At 40.4% G+C, this 16,670-nt stretch overlaps 1 protein-coding gene across 3 annotated transcripts in view; it reads right to left on the reverse strand.

Moving 5' to 3' along the window:
• Positions 1–3,567: 3,567 nt before the first annotated feature.
• CDIN1 (CDAN1 interacting nuclease 1) overlaps positions 3,568–16,670 on the reverse strand; it is a 234,575-nt gene continuing 221,472 nt past the window's right edge. For 2 of the 3 annotated variants that reach the window (XM_066277188.1, XM_066277184.1), the window contains one exon: positions 3,568–4,955. In XM_066277188.1, the coding sequence (XP_066133285.1) occupies positions 4,820–4,955 (136 nt within the window). In that variant the 3' untranslated portion in view covers positions 3,568–4,819. Of the gene's footprint in view, positions 4,956–5,158; positions 5,330–16,670 lie in introns of all 3 variants that reach the window. The other variant, XM_066277186.1, reaches the window with a different exon arrangement.

Genomic DNA, 16,670 nt, shown 5'->3' on the forward strand with positions numbered 1-16,670 from the left:
GTCAGCATGTCAAAATGACCTTCCTTTTAAAAAATAAAAATCACCCTGTCACTGTACTGTGGGTTTTTGCTGAGCCTGAAATTTGTTGCAACAGCCTCACACTATCTTTATATGTGGTTAGGCCTAGAACTTGCTTAGCTTTGCGATCACCAGGGTATTTCCCACCATCCTTGCCTGTGATATGAGACAGCTCCAGATAAATCCAAGTGATGAGGGAAAAGGAACAAAAAACTAACTACATCTGTTGCCATGATTATTATTAAAATGCCACATAAATCCACGAATACCCGTTTTATTCTAAGCATAGGGAATTAGTCTTAAAGACCTTGAGTATCACAATTAAACATAGTCAAATTTACTTAAAGTGGTATCTTTCTCTTATAAGTGACTCCAAATGTTTAGTTGTTTCAATTAACTAGATGGAAACATAAATCCCCTTTGCTTAGACATGAAACAATAAGACAAGTTGGATTTAATGAGTTGGACTTTATATAAAGTAGGTATGACGCCAAGATCGAACTTTGCTATACTGACTGAAACAAATTAAGGCATCAAATGAGCATGTCCCCTCCCCGTGCTTGCACTGTGGAAAAGTTTTAAAAGTCTTTTTGAAGTACTTTGATCAAGCTTTGAAATCATTTTAGTGGATTACTATTGTATGAAACTGTAATTTATAGTGCTTGACCTAAGCAGCCCTTTGTCTGGAGCCACACTCAAGACAATAGCAGGAAAGTGAGAAACACAAGGGGAACCCGAGCTGTTCTGGTGATTATTTAATTCATAATTCCATCTTCCTCGTTTAATCTTTGGAATCCGGGCATGTTCTGAATCAGACAGGTTCAGACCAGGTTAGTTTTGGGTAATACGAGGAGGGGATCCAAATGGTGGCCTGTGACCCTTTCTAGCCCAAGACTCTTCAGACAGGTTCGGAGCAACGCTGCCCGGGGATGGCGACGCTGCGGGCAAACTGTCCGTTTACCTTTCGGTTTCCTCTCCAGTTAATCTGGCTGTGTTCTTTCACCTTTACTGAGAACGGCCCTGCGGAGGTTTTCTCCTCCAGTCCTCCACAAGAGAGTGAGGCCGCCGGGCCACTTGCTCCCATCAGAACACAGGAAAAACGCAAGCTCCTCCCAGACGACCCGCGAGGACTGCTTCTCTAGCTAAATCAGAGAGGAGCTTGACTACATTAATTCGTCATTTTAATCAGCTGAACGCCACCACGCTGGCCGAAAGAAGCTGTGACCCTCCCATGTTCTTTTGGCTCCTTTTGCCAAAACATTTCCTGATGGCCTAAAACTCCTACCATTGTTGACCCTGTAAAAGCTTATGATCTTAATCGTTGAAAGTTTTATGATCTCCCGGGTGCCACACACACCCTTGAATGCATAGTCCGGCACGTGCAGGACGCTTTGGCGTGCTTATGCCCAAGGAGATTAATTAGATCAGTTGCTCCCTACTCCCAACCTCCACTCCAAAGACATATGGATCAGGACTGAGATGGGATGAATATTTGTCCTGGGATCATTTCCTAGAGAGAAGAGCCAAGGCTTAGTGACAAAGTGCAGCATGCATGTCCACGTGGGAAGAAACTGGCAAAGGCTAGTGTAGGGGAAGGTGGCCGGGAAGAAGTGGGGAGTGAGGGGCCCAAAGCTGTAAAGACTGAATTCCACCGACACACCAGGGCTGTAGAGGAAGCAGGATATAAGTAGCTGACATCTAAGGTACCTTGGTTCCAGAGAGAAAAGAAAACAGTGGGTATAGCTTCTCCGTGAGTGAATTAACTGTTCACTTGGGAGCTGCGCATTAATTAGTGTGGCCCACTAGGGACCACTTAGTGGATTACCTCATCCAGGGCACAGCAGATCCCCTGGTGGCTTCAATGAGTTAATGCTGCCCCCGTCCCCAGAACAACAGCGTGTCCTCTTTTCCAAGGTGGAACCAAGCTTTGGTGATCATGAGCAGGTACCCAAACCTATGGTTAAAAGAAAATTATTGCTCCAGAAGAGCCAGCTTTCTCCTTTAGACCCTGAGCCTTTCCTTTTTTACACGATTTTAGGAGTCTTTAGAAGAGTCAACATATCCTTCACTAGAAGGCAAAAGAAAAAACACATTTACACATTCTCATTAGTCTTTTGGGGGGTTGTTTGAGATTGGGGAAGGAGTCTACGCAGTCACCTTAAATGTCAGTGCTGGATCAGCTTTGCTCTGAGCTGACCCCCAGCCTTACTTCAAACAGGGGCTCTCACTTGTGCGAGCAGATGCTTGGCAAGTCTCTGTACGCCAGAGAGAACATCATTTAGTTTTACGTTCCACATGCACGCCTGCTTTCTGGGTTGGTATAATTCATTAGCACAGTTTGCAGAGAGCTCCATAAAACAAGATCTGGCTTTAAAGTTAATGTTCTAATGACGACGGCAATAAAAAAAAATGGAGTTGACATCCCGTGTCTACTTTCCAGGGTTGATGTTTATATTGTCTAAACTAAAAAAACAAACAAAAAACAATTAAATAACACACAGAGATATAGCTCAGACAGATATTTCTAACATAAAGAATAAGAACAAGCTTTAAGTTTCCAATTTGGGAATATTACTCCTTCCCCGCACCAGGCTCCCACTGAGAAGTAAGTTTCAATAATCACAGAAGGTCTATGTGGGAAAAAGCTTAATTTTGAATACCTTGTAACTTTATCATAGTATGCACAGGTTACTGCTGGTTTCTTTCCCACTTTTAAGAGTCAGATTTTAGCCCTGGCCAGCTAGCTTGGTTGGCTGGAGCTCGGTTGGAGCTTGGTTCCAAAGTGCAGAGGTTGCTGGTTCAATCCCCGGTCAGAGAACAAAAAAGGAACAAACAGACTGATGTTTCTCTCTCTATCTCTCTCTTTTCCTCTCTCACTAAAATCAATAAATAAACATTAAAAATAAAAAAGATGAAGATTTTAAACCCTTATTCATAAAGAGGAGGTGTGACATTGGCAGGAGAACACCAGTACCTTCTCCAAACACATCATGTCAGGGCACCGGGCAGAAGAATGAATACAAAATGCAAGTACCTCTTATTTTTTAATTTATTTGTGCCCCCTCATCATAAATTTATTTAATGTAAAACAAACAAATCCTTGACAGGGTTTTCAACACCAGTGCAGATAAATGTAATTTATTCCTAAAGAAAAAAAATCAATTTAGAGTATGCTATGAAAAATGCTTTTTAACAAGTTTTGTTTAAGATACGTGTGTTTAAGGTATGTGTGTACATATATGATATATATGTGTGTGTGCATGTGTGTTTTTTTGTATCAAGACAACAGCAGTGATGCACTGGTTTCAACTCATTCCATTTCACTTACCAAACCTGCATAATGCATTTTACAGTGAAAGAGAAGTTGGCCTGATAGCTCCTCACCATTTTGTGGTCTTTCTCTTTCCCTTCTGTTTAACGCAGAGTTAAAAGCTGCATGTTGGGCCCGATGTGTTTGTGTCCTTCAAAAGGAAAAGCGGGAGGCAGACATGGAAATCCTCTCCAGTACAAAATGAACATAAGACTAATGGTATAGTGAGTTTTTTGAAAGAACCAAGCAATGCAGATAACGTGAACATGTTTGTAAAAACTTACATTTTTATTACAATTTCCAAACTCACCAATTCACTGTTATAAAAGATTGTTTTGTTTACATGGGGGCAAAATACATTTCTGGGCATACATTAATCTTAACTTCCCAAAAGATAGGTTTAGAATGAGTTTATTAATGTTTCGCTTTAGACTGAACTTTAATTTGAAGCATGAAAAGTGAATAAAGTGAACAAATACGAGCTCTCCTTTATTTTGCTTATTGAAAATAACCTTAGGTTTATTTGTAGTACACTTCATTCATTCAAAGTCGAACATATCTAATTCCTAAATTATCTGAATGTTTTATAACTATGTGGTATAAAATTGCAGATAGAAAGCAGTGTACCGAATGAACTTTTAAAAAACTTCACTCGTAAAAACACTATCATACATATTGACAACTAACCATGTTTAAAAAGAAACTCTTGTCAAAGCCTGCACTGTGCTTCAGTTCCATCCCGTGTGGCCCCCAATCCAAGGAGAGTGTGCTTTCCAGACACAATGTAACTAATACGTTCAAATTAGAGGAATGAAAAATGTTTGGTGTTCAAATAAGTATTATAAAAAGAGGAAATTCTCATCAAGAATATTTTTCAGCTTGGCTTAATGCCACGGGAGTCAGGAAGCCGTAAGGGCTGGATAAAACCAGCACCAGCCAGGCTCCCGGTGGTCTCCTGCAGCCCTGCAGGTGAGGGCGGAATTTAATTTCAGACTTCGAGTCTTCAACCTTGCTAGCACTGTGCTAGATTATTCCATGGCGGTGATGCAACACTGGGTGTCTGATGAGGAAAGAGGGGCAAGGAGAGAGAATGAATGGAGTCTTAGGGGAAAAATAAGAGGGTGATTCGGTAACTGGGAGGAAAACTGAAAAATCACACCTTTCAGCCTCCACATTTTTTCTTTTGTTCAGTACTCAAGGAGAAACCATCCGGAAGGAAGAAAGATTATGACTATCTATAAACTAACTGTTTGACAGAGACAGAAATGCTGATAATGAGTGGGTTGTGTCTGTAGTTCTTGGCTGTTCACATCAGCAAGGGATGAAGGAAAACAGAAACTCTTGATATGTTTGTCTGAAGAGGTAGTGGTGTGACCACGGGCAGCCAGAGTTCAGCTGGAGTTCAGGGCAGATGTTGCCAGGAGTTGACGCTGCAGGAAAGTAAAATTACTTCCGGATTCGCCTCTTTCCCCCAGCGTCTGTTCCAGCCCGTCAGGGTGAAGCTGTGCTGTGGCACAAGGTGATGATGTCCGTGGGGAAAGTGGCTTTGAGCAGGATGCCTCTGTCCCGGTTGCAGTCCAGCTCCTGGATAAATCCGTACCAATAGATGACCAGGCCCGGCCCAAATCTGCAAAAACACGAGAAAATAATATACACGTCCAGTAGCAACATGATTCCCCAAAAAAGTAATCTTCGAAGTACCGATGATTAAAAGATAGTTCGTGCACAATGTTTTTATTTTGGTTGCTGTAATTATGACTGAAAGTAGCTGAACTTACACTAAAGACAATTACTTAATACAAGTATTACCACCTGGGGCAAATTTATTACCTTTCTTTCAAGGAAGCTGAAGTATGCACTACTCCAGTTACCTTTCAGTAAGATGCCGTGAACTGGGCTGATGTGACCACTTTGCTGAAAAGAGGGTAAACCGGGAGCTGAAGCAGTGAGGAGCTGGGAGCACCAGCATGGGAGTTCAGTCTCCCAACACTTAGCGGTATTCTAAAAAACCAAATTTAGCTATTTTTAACTGACAAAATATAATAATTAAAAAAAAAAGAAAGAATTAAAAAAATGGAACAGCTCAAGGTCCTCTTCTGGCTATAATGTTCTATTATTCCTGCATTAATAGGGTCAAAAGTCCCTTCTCTCATCCTTCCTTTCAGTCTTTAAAAAAATCCACAGGACAATGGGGATCCCTCATAGAGACCTTCTCTCTGACCCCTCATTCTCTGTGCTGCCAGCTCTCCAAGTGCAAACACGACATGATATTTAGTCGTAGGTTCTTATCACAAAAATGAGGAATAAGGCACATGGGCTTGTGAGAAAGTATAGACACATGCAGGCTTAAAACCTCAATCTTTCTAAACTGTGCTTCCGAATTACCCCAAAGTCAGTTAGCCGCAGACTCAGGAAGTCGCCCTATAGACTACTTTACCCATCAGGAAGTCGAGACCTCCAGGCTGGGTTCATAGAGATGTAATCACTATCAATCACCATGCACACAGAGATGTTTTGCACATCAGTTTCACGTTTTTCCTACAGAGAGTACTTAATTAAAGGGCAGCACTACTTTTGGTGTTGTGTTGCAGGAATTTTACAGTGAAATCATAAATTATGAATGCTGGGTTAGTAAAAGGATGTCTAAAAACAGAACTGCTTTCTGTATTCTGACATTACAGCAGGCTGAGCCGTGCTAGGCCAGAAAGCTTTTTCCTTCCATGATTTATTATACGCTGTGGCACACTCGCCAAAACTAACAGGACAGGATGGGCTGTGAGACACTGTATGCACAGGGACAAGTTCAGCTGGATGTCATGGACTGGTTTATTTGGGGATTCACATCAGTAAAGTAGTTGAGTTGGATGCAAGAGTCATTAAAACTTTTTGTGTCCCCTCCATGCAAGGGCAGAAGCATGAGATGTCAACTCTCCAGCTGAACTTGTCCCAGGGGACTCAGGAGCTATGCATGGATGAGATGCCTTGGTGCACCAGGCCCTGTGACATTTCCTCAAATTCAGGGCTGGCTGCAGATGCTCTTTTCTTCCTCAGGATCTCCAAGGAAGTCTCCTTTGAGGCCAGAAGAATCAGACCACTCTGGCATGCGGTTTGTGGGCTGCAGCCCTTAAGCACACACAAGGTGAGGCTCACACCTGCGTGAGAGATCACTTCTATGTAACTGAGGGTTGCTTAGTGACTTGTAATCACAAACATTTGTCTGCAACTGGAACACAGACTATTTGGTGTCTTTATTTTCCAAAAAGCTCTGTGATTGTTATTGAATGATCTCAGATCTGTCAAAACAAGTCTGGGAAGAGCAGAAAGCTCTGCGATTCTCAGGACTGGATCTGAGATGTCTGAAACCTTCCTATCAACAAAGCAGCCCTGAGCGACAACTTCGACAGACCTAACATCAAGCTCAACACACTCCTCTATTGTATTCTGCAGCCATTTCTGGAAACCATGATGTTCTTTAGGGAGGCACTGATATTTTTACAAAGGGAGAAAAAATATGTGATCCAAACAGTCATGGAAAAGAACAAAGAAATATATGGGGGTCATAAACAACAAGCCCAGTGTTTTAAAGATTTAATAAAACAAAAACACATATTCCCAGCACTGAGAGAAAGAGCAGCTTGTACCATTGCTGAGCAGCTAAATCATAAGCCAGAGGACACGCAGCACGACAGCTCTTTACGAAAATGGTATTTTCTAGGCAGAAAAGCCAGGCTGGGGAACACCTCAATGACCAAGAAAATGGACTCGTTTCACTTGTGAGGCAACAGACGAAATCTGAAACTCCAAAAGGTTTCTGCAATATTGTGAATCTGAACATTTCAGGTAGTGGTTCACCACTGGGATCCCCTGAAGGTAGTCACATGGGTCTGTGAATTATTATCAGTAGGTATGACTAGTGACTCATAATGAGGCTCTACCATGGATCTAAATGTTTGTTTCTTAGCTTTTGGATGGAATTATATTAACTTAGGTGCTATCATCTCTCTCACGTGGCTCAGAAGCTCTGATTGAAAATATGTGCTTAATTAATTAAAGATGAGGAAAGGCAACCTCCCTTTGTAAATGAAGACTGGTAGATGGAGGCTTTCAAATTATGTGGCCTTCGAGTAATAAGAAGAATAGGAACTTTAAAGGGTGACAAGTTTGAAAATTTAATGACAGAACAAGATCTGGCCTTATTCCCGATACCTGCTTGAGCGCCTTTCTGAGCTCCGTCCAGCTCAGCACCCAGAGATTATCAGAGGCTGGCAGGATAACCTTCCCGCGACTGAGCCATTTATGGAGAGGGTGGCCACAGTAAGAAACTCGATATAATTCCTTGGTTACCTGAACTAACAGAAGGGAACACTGTGCTTGAAAATTCGAATAACCAAGTAAGCCAACCCTAGTGTTTTCTTCTGAAAAGGTGTAAAACAGAGAGAAAACAGGACCTTTGAAGTTTTTACGTAGGTCAAGTACATGCTTGCCAGTTGAGTGATTTCACCTTTTTTGATGCCTAGTCCCATTTACTGTGGCACTACTGGACAAGAATGAGATCGCTGGGAAGGTAAACATAACCTTTGTGACCAATAAAAATCAAAGAGACTGTTAACGCTGTTTAAAAGAAAACAGAATCCCTGGGTCTGAGGGAATGTGCAAAGCAGAGGGTTGGTCTGCTACTGGGACTGCAGCCCTCCCTACCTGCCCGGGGACACGCAGTAATGGGATGTATATGGATATCTGAATTGATTCTGTAAACATATTTCTAGGCTGACTATAACTTTAATGTTACCATACTCATGGTCAAGTAATAAGATCAAAGACTCCAAATGGATTTTACAAACTTCTGTGGCACAGACACTGGAATGTGAGTGACTTTTGAACAAGTAATTTTGCCTGCAAATAAAATACCACCAAATTAGCAAAAACAACAAATACCTTTTGAAAAAAATGGGAGGTGAAAGTCAAGAGGCACGACAGACCTGGAGGGTATGAAAGATGAAGTTCTGTATAAATAATGACAGCCTTATAAATGTGTTAGTAATGTGTTTCCTTTCAATCCAGGGCAGTTAGAAACATGAAACAAGAGACTGTGGCACAAAAGCTGGGTACCCTTTTGTGGCTTTGTGCACATCTGTCTCCCAGGGATCATCTCTCTGTTCCACACTTTATCTTGGCTATACTGTGACTCTGTTGGGGTAAGCTGCCTTGCAAGTTAGTGACATTTCTGGGACTGTATCTATGAAGTCAAGGCTGGGCTTTTATCTATTAAAAAAAAATTAAGCCAACACATAAAAATTGGGAGTTTTTACATAAAATCCTGCATATTTACCTATTTTAACTTCTCTTGAGAAAGGACTCGGTAAGGCAGCAACCAGCTGGAGCTGATAATGGCTATCCCCTTTAGACACGGCCTGTTCTCTGGTTTGCCACAGTCTCCACCATTCTCGGTTACTTCCCAAGGCGGAGGCTCAGTGCCCGGTGCCATTCATCATCATGCCTGCACTATAGATTTTCTTTAATTGTAGGGCTCTACTTCTTCACACTCATCTCTATCAGATTTGGGAAAGCAAAGGTAACATCAGAGGCTTTCATGTTTCAAGAAAGAAATGAAGAGAACACAGTATGTCTTTCTTACTCTGCTCATTTATGTTGCCCACCTGCTGCCTGTGGGCACTTGAGTTCTTGGCCTTTGTCTTGAGATCTAACTCAGTGGCTCCCAAATCTGGGCCAGAGACCCCTGAGTGGCTGTGAGGAGACTGCAGGACATTCCTATGCACACTAAACACTATCCTCAGAAAAAATACACACACATTTATCTTGTCCTCTTTTAGAAATGCAGATAATAAAATAGGATTTACCATAGCTTTCAGTCAGTATGTATTTTCTAAGTTGATGGAATCTAAAAGCACAGCTCTAATCATATGGTGGGGGTAGCAAAAATTCTTTTTGTTTGTTTTAAAGATTTTCAAATTTGGCTGGATTAGGGCATACTTTTATAACTGGTTGGATTTCCTTTTCTAGATGAATGTGTTATATACAGGTGAAGAACATACATGAAGGAGATTCTATGATACGGGTAATATTAAAGATTTTACCCGTGAAAATACTTAGCAAATGTGTAACTAACCTGTCCCTACACATATGTTCATCTTCACAGTAAACAATGAGCTAGGAGGAAAAAGACCTGTTACTGCACCAGGTCCCATTTAGAGATCGCTCTATTGAGAGCAGGGTCACCGGGTCACCACTGCTATCCCTAGGAAGAGAGCTTCAGAAAAGAAGCATCAAACTAAATTGAGCAAACGTAGTAATGAAAGAAGATGTGGTGGTGCTGGAGTTTTCTCTGAGTTGCAACTAAGAGTTGCAGAGAGATATTGTAGGGGGCTGACTTCTAAGATGATCCCTTCCTCTTGGTACTCATGCCCTTGGTGAATATCCTCTCGTTGAGTGTGGGTTGGATCTAGTGACTTTCCCATAATAGAAACAATATAGCAAAAGTGATGGGTTGGCACTTTTGTGATAAGGTTACAAATGGCTGTGACTTCCTTCTTGCTATCAGACACGTGTTTGCCTTCTTGGCTTGCAGAGATTGATGAAGCAAACTGACATTTGGGAGAATCCCACAGGACAAGAAACTGAGGGTGTCCTGTGCTCAACAGCCAGTGAGTGTCCTTCAGCTCCTGAAGAACTGATTCCTGCCAACAATCAAGTGAGCTTGAGTGGAACTTTCCTTAGTCAAACCTTCAGATGAGACCATAAACCCTGGGCTAGTATCTTGAATGCAGCCCGTGAGACACAGTGGAAAAGAGGATCCAGCTAAGCTATGTGCCTGACTCAAAGATGACAAATGTGTGTAATTTAATTCATTCAGTTTTGGGGAAATTTGTTTCATGGCAATAGATAACTAATATATATACTGCAGACTGAGTAATCAAATACCATTCTTCACATATGTAGTATGAAGAGTCCTGTTGGCTATAGATTGGCCTTTTTTTCAGTTATAGTTGCACCCCAAATTCTATAGCAGAAGGGGTTACTGAATGAGATTATTAATAAGTAGCAACTCTTCACCCAGGCAAACCAACCAGTTATGAAGCAAGTCCATGCTTTTACACTAACAGAACGTCTTGGCTCCTAACTTAGACTATACACCAATACCCCTCCCTGCTGCCTGTATAGGGCACTAGGGTTACCTAAATATGTAAAGAAATCATGTACAAAACAAAGAATCCTGAACGTCTCCTCCAGTGCTGCGGTTCTGTTATTAAGTTTGGTTACTGGGCTTCTGAAGTTGCAATTTTGAAGGAGGTGAAGACAGGGTGTGGGAGCCTGGTGTCAGGCAGAACACTGCCAATTAAAGATTGCTGACAACCAGGGAGGAGACATTAAGAAATCCCTGATGTGGCAATCCAAGGCTGTTTGGTGTTGGGCTAATAGACTCTGTCAATCTCAACTGGTGCTGAGGACAGTCTGGGAAAAACAGATGCTGATTTCATTTTGTTCAGTTAAGAAAGGCAGTGAAATCTGCAATATATTTTTAAGATTGTCACCAAGAGTGCTTTAAAAATGGTACTTCGGTGAGTAAATTCTTCCTTTTCCAGAAAAATGTAACTATCTTCTGTTTGTCTTTGAGGATATCAGATTGTAAATGTTGGACAGAATGTGATATACGTTAGACATAGTGTCTTCAGTGCAAGGTTTTCTGTAACTCTCAGAAACTCAGAGGTACAGATAGAACATTTGTGCCCTTCAAATTCAAGGAGGACTTCCCTTTTCTTTCTTAACTGTAAAAAAAAAAATACGCCCCCTTGCCACATCTCTACACCAGTGGTCCCCAACCCCCGGGCCACGGACCGGTACCGGTCCATGGGCCATTTGGTACTGGTCCGCAGAGAAAGAAAATAACTTACACTATTTCTGTTTTATTTATATTTAAGTCTGAATGATGTTTTATTTTTAAAAAATGACCAGATTCCCTCTGTTATATCCGTCTAAGACTCACTCTTGATGCTTGTCTCGGTCACATGATACATTTATCCATCCCACCCTAAAGGCTGGTCCGTGAAAATATTTTCTGACATAAACCGGTCCATGGCCCAAAAAAGGTTGGGGACCACTGCTCTACACTATCCTGTAAGAGGAATTATTTGGATGATATTTTCACTTAACTTGTCTTGAGCCACCTCCTTCAGTAAGTGCTAAAATGAAAGGTAGATGCAGGAACGTGGAGATTTCTAAGCACAATGTTTAATATCATTTTGCTACATTAGCCCCAATAACCAACTCACTGGTGGTTTTCTGAGGCCCATTTAGTTTCTATATGTCAACAGATTTCAGAAGACCCTTGGCCAGTCATTATGCCTATAAAGATGCTGTCTAAACATATATACTGCTCACAAAAATTAGGGGATATTCAAAATGAATATGAAGCAATAAAATATCCCCTAAGTTTTGTGAGCAGTAAATTATTTCAATAACCAATAAGAAAGAGGTAACTAACATTTACTGCATAATTATTATGTGACAAGCAATGATCCAAGCACTTTTACATGTACAGACTAATTTGAAAGTTGCAAGTACCCTATGTGGTAGGGGCAGGGGGTGCCATGATCATTCTCATTTACAGATGAAAACTGAGGCACAAAAGGGGCCTGGCTTTGAACCCACGCAGTCTGGAACTATGGCTTGTACTTGGAACCATACACTATACTGTCTGTCATTATGCCTTGTATTTACCAGCAATTTAGAACAGTCATTCAACTTTGAGACATATTTACAACACCTGGAAAAGAGAGAAGAGCAGGGACCCAGCAGGCAGGCGGTGACTAATAGATAGCCCAGGGTCTGAGTTGGGATCCACCCGTCTACAGGGAATCATTTTCAGGTACAAAGTCAGTAGTTTTACACTAAATAGTTTATCTAGACACTCATTTTGATTTAAGTGTTGCCATGCTTAGGAGGTATATGGCAAAGCAATTTATAATTCAGGTAAAAGAATGGAGAATTATAGAATCACTGCATGAAGTCTGAAGAAGAGAAAGTTTCCCACTATGAGAGGATTCAAAAGTTAGGGATAGAATCTGAACATGAGGAAAGGGGAGTGAGTCCAGACGTGGCCTCAGCCTGTTCACATTAATGGAAACCAACAGGTGGAAGAAGTTAGGACGGAACTGAAGGAAGCAATGGATCTAAGTGAGTGTGTCAGGTAGAACCAGAAAAGAAGGTTCTGATTTGCTAAACAGGGTTACTATACAATGAATCCAAAGGTCCGTTTTTGCTCCTAAAATACTCTATAGATATATCTTATGTTAGTGGCATTAATTTGATTTATCTGTATTTTCAGCTCTATGAGAAAATCACTATATATTTTTAAAAATCACTAGATTTTATATCTCTTTTGGTAGCATAATATGAGAGTGAAGGGTCGTGGGATTCATATACTATTACACAATTGAGTTCTCCACAGAGAATAAAGGAAACTTAGGAAAGTGATATACTACTTCTCAATTAGCTGAATTACTGTGTTTACATAAAAAAGGGTTCTCAATATACTAGGGTTCTACAGTATTAATCTGGATCAAATCAACGGAACAATTTTCAATTGAAATGACAAGTGGACTGTTGGATGATTTGATGATTTTAGTCAAGATTCTTGTTCAGGAGGGTCTATATCAAACAATAAAATAGTTTTAGAGATTCAAATCTTTGTTTCTAATTCCAATTATCTCAAAATCATAGGCAAACAGAAAACTTCTTTTCCAAAACAGGAATAGTGTGTGTGTGTGTGTGTGTGTGTGTGTGTGTGTTCTTTTTCTTTCTCATTTTGAGTTGCTGTGTGCGGTCCGGGGTATCTTCTGGGGATGAGTACAGACATGTGGCTGTTGGAAGCCAATTGTTCCACCATCAAAGACTTGCATGTGGTTTTTATGAAGAATGCATTCTCAAACACATAGTTCAGGGCGAAGGAGAAATATAAAACATCTTGTAATTGTTTTAAAATAAACTCTTACACTGTTTATTTAGTTTTAATCTGTGTGCTGTAGATTGGTTATGCACTTGTTAATCACTGTTGTATGTATCAGCAGACAGAGTTGTAAATAACTTTTCAGTCCCAGTGAAGTATGCTTGCGTGTGTTTATATGCAGAGTATGTGTGTATTTATGCCTGTGTATAAATACGTGTACATTGATAATAGATGAGTGATCATGCAACACAGCATTGCAAGGTTCTGGCACTATGGTCAATTTAATATACAGTGCAAATAGTCCTTTTATTTTGTAGTATTTACAGATGAAATAAAAGTATAACTTGGTTGTTTTATTTGCTTTTTTGCTTGGTGGGTCTGTGTTTGCAAATTGAAACTACTCAAGAAAGAGAACCCCAGTCATGAGTATTCTCACTCAGTTCGTAGATCTTCATTATTACCAATGCAACTCTTTTTATAACATCAACTCACTGTATGTAATTTTGAAAATAAAAAAAATGAAAAACATATTATAATTACTGATTCACCTCAGGCTTGTAATGCCACATAGAAAACAAGTGAAAATACATTATTTTAAAGAGAGTTTAAAATGTATATAAATACACAACTGCAACCATCTGAAATTCTCCTTGGTGTTTATGTAACTTGGCGTTCTTGTGTCTACATTAAATTGCCTGGAAAAGTGCTTTATTTTTACTTTACTCTGTCTTGTATTGGTTAGCCTTAGATGCTTACAGTCTTTCTAGTCTATTGTAAATCTCTCCTCAGAAGAGAAAACCTGAGATAGGTGAAAGAGAAAACAAAGGCAGAAGCGATTTAATCTGTTGTGTTTAATGTCTGTTTTCTTGGAGAGACGCTGACGGCGGGCAGTGGGCGGTCCTGCCGCACTCGCCTGGGAAGAATGCACGCCAGAGCGAGTGGGCACAGCCCTCCTGCGGACAGTGCAAGCCACAGATGGAAGGCTCCTCTTCTCCTGAAACCGCGTAAAGCTCTAAGTTTAATAACTAGGAACAAACCAACTCACATTTTAAGTGTGAAATATAAGTCATTAACTGAACAAACAAAAGGTTCACAGCAAAAGAAAAATTAGAGCAATGACATGATATTCTCGGAGTCTTCCTAGACAAGGTGAGTTCTCAGCTAGGTTGCCTTTATTCATATAAGGGCCCTCTTAACTTGCTCCAGTTTATGTTCATTTTTTGAGAGGCAAATAAAGTGTGGGATGAAGAGGTCCCAAGAGAATAGAGGGACAATGGGATGAGAAGCCCCCTGAGGTTATTTTGTTGTAAAGTTAAAAGGGTGAGCTCTTATCCAAGAGCCCTGGTTTCTGTTTCAAACGAGGCTGTATTGAGTGGACAGTACACATTTCCAAGTCGGGAAGAAGAAATATCAAATGCAGTAAAAAAACCCAAAACCCTCAAAGTCATAAGGTACCCAAGGTCATATTGACTTTGAAAACACGGAAGTACAGAGAGTGATAGGACACTTCAGGCAGACCTTGGGTGCAGATTATATCTATCTGCCTAGAATTTATACTCCAGCCTTCTTCCAAAAGTTGGGGCAGTTTACAAAATTGGTCGTGTGAATTATTACATGTTTTCTCAGTTATTTCCCCAGGGAAACATGCCAAAGGCAAACCATCATTTCAGTTGATTTAGTGTTTGATGCCAGAGAATTTATAATTGATATGACAACCACAATGACTAGCGATCATGGAGTCGGCCAAGCCTGGGCGGACAGCGCGATAGTCCATTTTGGGTTCATCAGTTAGTGTACTGAGGACTCATTCTGAGAAATTTTGAGGTTATTTCTGAACTTTTAATTCCCAACTTTCTGAATATTAGAAATTAGAAATGCTTTATAAAATAGAAAATATTTTAACATATAAATACTGCTTAGTCCTAAAATATATATATATATATATTTTTTACCAGTCTTTTATTATTAGGTAGAGGGGGCATGGCTTTTTCCTTGGCTCAGTTCTCAAAAGAGCACAGGGTAACTCAGAGTTCAGTAAGACATTTATCTCAAGGCACAAGGAGATTTATGGGTTTTAGATAGATATATAAAAGTCTGCTTAAAATAAAAAAAATTATTGGAATTTTCATCCTTGGCAAAGTCAGATAACTAAAGGATTAAGGCTGATACAAGTTTGCCCTATAAATCTTTCGTTAACCAAATGTGACACAATGCTTCAGGTATGTCAGATCCCAACTTGCTCTAAATGGGTAGTTAAAATTTTCTCTTATACACAATAAATGTTTCACAATAAGGAAAATCTCTCTGGCTAAGCAACACAGTCCTCAAAAGCAGACCTGCCAATTTAACAGACCCATGAAAACAAATGCTAGAAAGGGAGTGGGGAGGGATTAGAAATGGGAACCACCAAGCTTATTAGAAAAAATGACCAGGTAGCAGAAAACAATAACAAACATCCGGTGCCTTAAAAAAAAATGAAGAAAATATGGCTAATTGGGCCTTATACTCCTAGAAGTGAGCTCCATGAGGACAGCTTGTAGTTCAGTGGCACAAAGGAATCAGCCAATAAACACCAGCCGCACAGACATATGAGCACAGGAATAAATGCCTCTGTCGAGACAGCCACTCACTGCCTCGGGAAAAGCTGCGAGTGCTAACATGAATTTGGAAAAAAAAAAATCTTTTGTTGATAACTATCAACTACATAGGGAAGTAAAGTCATTTTTTAAAAGTGATAAAATGAGGTTTAAAAACATGCCCAAGTCACACGCTCTGTAGAGCTAGTCCCAGAGGTTTTGCATTTGGAATGGATGCTTCTCAGATTATTACAGGAAAGATGAGGCTGTGGTTTACAACTTGGTAGGAAATACAAGCGCTATTCCCTAGAAAAGACACCAAGGCAGCTGAGGTGTGACTGTCAGGTGGGCAGAACTGACTGGGCAGAAGAAAAACTAAGCAGTTGGGAGCCCCTCGCTACACACAGGTGGCTCCCGCTTCCTGGAAATACAATCAATTTAGGTAGGCTTTTGTTTACAGTTGCTTTTATCTAGAAGATAAGGTTGTAAAAACATCAATCAAAATGAAGTACTACTGTTCCTAGCCATATCTCAGCAGGCTCATCTGTTTTATTTCTTCCTCCCTTTCCACATACCTTAAGGTGTTTAAGATGAGTGAAGAGATACCAAACTATTAAAGTGAACTGCATTTGTGTATGACACACGGGTCTGCACTCATGGAACCACAAATACCATCCTGTGGTGCTTCTATCATCCCAGGTTCACTGCTTTAATTTTCAATAACAAACTCCACAAAACGATCTGTACGTCATTTTCAATAGTGCTTCTTTAAGAAAACGAGAACCTGATGGTTTTTAGAGGT

Source organism: Saccopteryx bilineata, chromosome 4 (assembly GCF_036850765.1).
Source record: "Saccopteryx bilineata isolate mSacBil1 chromosome 4, mSacBil1_pri_phased_curated, whole genome shotgun sequence".
Taxonomy (NCBI): Eukaryota; Metazoa; Chordata; class Mammalia; order Chiroptera; family Emballonuridae; genus Saccopteryx; species Saccopteryx bilineata.